Source organism: Pteropus alecto, unplaced genomic scaffold (genome assembly GCF_000325575.1).
Source record: "Pteropus alecto unplaced genomic scaffold, ASM32557v1 scaffold170, whole genome shotgun sequence".
In the NCBI taxonomy this organism is placed as follows: Eukaryota; Metazoa; Chordata; class Mammalia; order Chiroptera; family Pteropodidae; genus Pteropus; species Pteropus alecto.
Genome location: NW_006429634.1, coordinates 306,955 through 309,950, shown reverse-complemented (window position 1 = coordinate 309,950; position 2,996 = coordinate 306,955). Strand labels below are relative to the sequence as shown.

The 2,996-nt window shown below is 50.8% G+C and overlaps 1 protein-coding gene across 3 annotated transcripts in view; it reads right to left on the bottom strand.

Moving 5' to 3' along the window:
- Positions 1 to 370: 370 nt before the first annotated feature.
- Positions 371 to 2,996, bottom strand: part of MFSD2A (major facilitator superfamily domain containing 2A) — an 11,048-nt gene continuing 8,422 nt past the window's right edge. For 2 of the 3 annotated variants that reach the window (XM_006903964.3, XM_015593926.2), the window contains exons 10-14: positions 2,662 to 2,745; positions 2,456 to 2,568; positions 1,891 to 2,034; positions 1,623 to 1,799; positions 658 to 794 (exon numbers count right to left, since the gene is read on the bottom strand). In XM_006903964.3, coding sequence (XP_006904026.1) covers positions 731 to 794; positions 1,623 to 1,799; positions 1,891 to 2,034; positions 2,456 to 2,568; positions 2,662 to 2,745 — 582 coding nt within the window. In that variant the 3' untranslated portion in view covers positions 658 to 730. Of the gene's footprint in view, positions 795 to 1,622; positions 1,800 to 1,890; positions 2,035 to 2,455; positions 2,569 to 2,661; positions 2,746 to 2,996 lie in introns of all 3 variants that reach the window. The other variant, XM_006903963.3, reaches the window with a different exon arrangement.

Here is a 2,996-nt window from a genome sequence, read left to right as displayed (position 1 = left end):
CACTCTTGGCATGTGATGTTAGCGAAGTTCTTCTTGACACTAGAGCTCAGTTTCCTCACCTTTAAAATGGGGACAAGTTCTGAGTTAGCCAAATGGTTTCTAGGATTAGGTAAGAATACCAGCAAAGTGAATGTAAAGCCTCCACACCATGCCTGGTAGAAGTAGGTGTTTAGTAAATGTTAACGAATGCTGTTTTCACACCTCCAGATATATTCTGCCCAGCCAGGGCCCCTTTGGCTCAGTGCTCCCTCTCACTACCTGAATTTTGGCACAGAAGGGCTTAGTGAGTGACGAAGGACAAAGACAAAAACAGGCAGCTTCATTTTCCAACTTTTATGAAAATTAATAACATTAATAGCTCAGAGACATATATATATATATATATATACACACAAGGCTATGTACAGTCATTAAGTTATTAATTAGTCTCCATATAAAATGTTTCTACATTAGTGTTCCAGGCTAGGCCCCATCAGTCCTTGGCATATTCACAGTAGCAGTCCCAGGGCTTGGTCCCATGGGTTGAGAGAGAGGAGGCAGGAAGCTGTAGGAATAGCCCACCCCAAGGTGGGCACAGTTGTTATCATGGGCTGTTTACTTTCAAGTCTTTGGCTCTCTTCTTGGCACCTGGAGATCAGCTGTTCAGTGAGTGGGCAAGCAGGCCTGGATTTCTCATATGGCCTAGTGATGCATGCCCTTTTCATGGGGGCTTCAGGTAACACAGCAGGTCCTAGAGGATGCTGGCCAGCTCTGTAGAGTCTGTGTCAGAGCAGCCTGAGCTGCTGGCCTCTTCCCTACAAGAACCAGAGGAGACGGGTTGGAAGAAGCACCCTTAACCTTACCCTTACCCTGCCCCCACCTGCCTCATTCTTCAAGGATCTTGGCTCTGCAGTCTTAGCCAGCTGTTAGCAAACCACGGGCCACACATAGTTTGCTCACTCCTACTCATCCCAGAAACTGCTGGTTGTTTCATTCACTATTCTTGCTGTCCACAAGACATCACAAGCCCCAGGATTATGCTCTGGCCTGGGCTTGCTGATGGGCTGGCATGACTCATTCCACCTTGCCCTCTGGTCTCCGGAAAGGCAGGGCTCAGGCCACATCTGAGGTCCTGTGTGCCAGTAGAGTCATGAAGAGTGCAGGCTGTGGAGTCAGAATGCCAGGGTTTGAACCCAGCTCTATCCTTTATCAACTGGGCCAGTCACTCTTCCTGGTTAAGCCTGTTTCTTCATCTATAGAGTGGGAATCATAGGACCCTGTGACACTGAGGGTTGTTGGAGGACTACAGGAAATCATGAATGCACATTCTCTAAAACGTAAACTCCTTGAGAACAGAGATTTGTTTCATTCACTAGAGCAATATCTGCCCGACGGTAGGCTTCCAATAAGCATTTGTTGAATGAATAAATGAAAAACCACTTAGGTACAGTGCCTGGCATGCAGCTAAGTGTTCAAGAAATGTCAGCTGCCACTATCATAAATCGGCAAAGGGAAAGGGCAGAGGAGGGGCCATCAAGCGAAGATGTATGGGAGGAAAGTCGACATGGCCACTGGAAGCACAGCTGAGGACTTAGAATGGAGGATGCTCCTTCCCCACCTCCCTGTCCCTTTCCTGCTCTCACCTCAGAGCCTGCAGTGCCTTCTTGTTCTGCCGCCGCTTCTCCTCATCAATGGGGTATAGCTTGAAGAGCAGCAGGCCTAGCAAGATGAGGACTATGGGAGCCATTGTCACCAGCATCTTCAGTGTAAACCTGACACGTGCTGGCTGGGAGCAGCCACGGGTCTGGTACCCAGCAAAGCTGTGAGACCCAATGGGAAAAGGAGTGGTGAGAATGGGATACCTGGGGCCTGTACCTGCCCAGCACTGCCCTCCACCCCCACCCCGCTCACTCAAGACTGAGAGTAGAGATGCCCAGTGAGACTCCAGAGGCAAACTTGGTGAAAAAAACGTAGAAGGAGAAAAAGATGGGCTCGGTTCCATGGGAGTGAGGCTGCTTCAAGAGGAAGTCGTCAATGACGTCGGGCAGCATGGACCTGTACAGAGTGGTGGCAACCATGAGAACCCACCTACCAAACAACCCCAGGTCCCTGATAGCTCATCTGGCACCCTTGTGTCAACGAGAAGAGGTGGCCTTCTGGGAGTCTGTAGCCCCATGGTAAACATCTCAGTGAGGAGATGGCAAATTCATATGAATAAGAAAAGAAGGCTCCTTCCTCCATGATGAAGTAGCCCCACTTTAGGTGCACAGCTGGGCGAGCAGAGTGCAGAAGGGATTTAAGCCCCCATTTCCCACCCCGATTAGATATCCTTACAATTTACAGCCTGTACAACCGTATAGGAAGACCTGCCCCACCTGCCAACCACAGAATGGCCTGCAAGAGAATTCTCCCCAAGGAGCTTCAGAAGTGGGGGGTGAGGAGCTGAGGAACACACCCGGTGTGCCTATATACCTACCAGGGTAGTAAGAAGGCGGCTGCTACACTGATGCCAGCTGCCACGGCTACTACGTATGTGACAATCAGGTTGCTCTCCTTGAGGGCCACCAAGATGAGAAACGGCACTGCTGACTAGAGGAGGGGTGCAGGAAGATGAGACAGCTGGGAGACTTCCTCCAGCAACCCCCAGCCCAGCCCGGGTGCTACACCTTCAGCTCCACTCACTGAGATCCCGATGTATACAGCCGTTTTCTTGCCAAACCGAGTTAGGAACCACTGCCAGAGAGGAATGGTGAATGTGGCTGAGAGCTGTGGATGGACAAAGTGGGTGAGGAGGATGGGTTAGAGCCATTGAACCCCTCCTGCCCTTTCCAAGACCCCAAAGGTCTCCCAGCCCTGCCTGAGAGCAGCCAGAAGATACAATCTGGTCAGTGGGAAATTGACGGGCACCTTTGATGGCTCCTAAGGGGGGCGGAGAGAGGGTCCCAATCTCATCTGCCTTTCCTGAGCACAACTGAGCCAAAGTTCTAAAGTTCCTGGCCTCCGCCCCTTCACTCTTG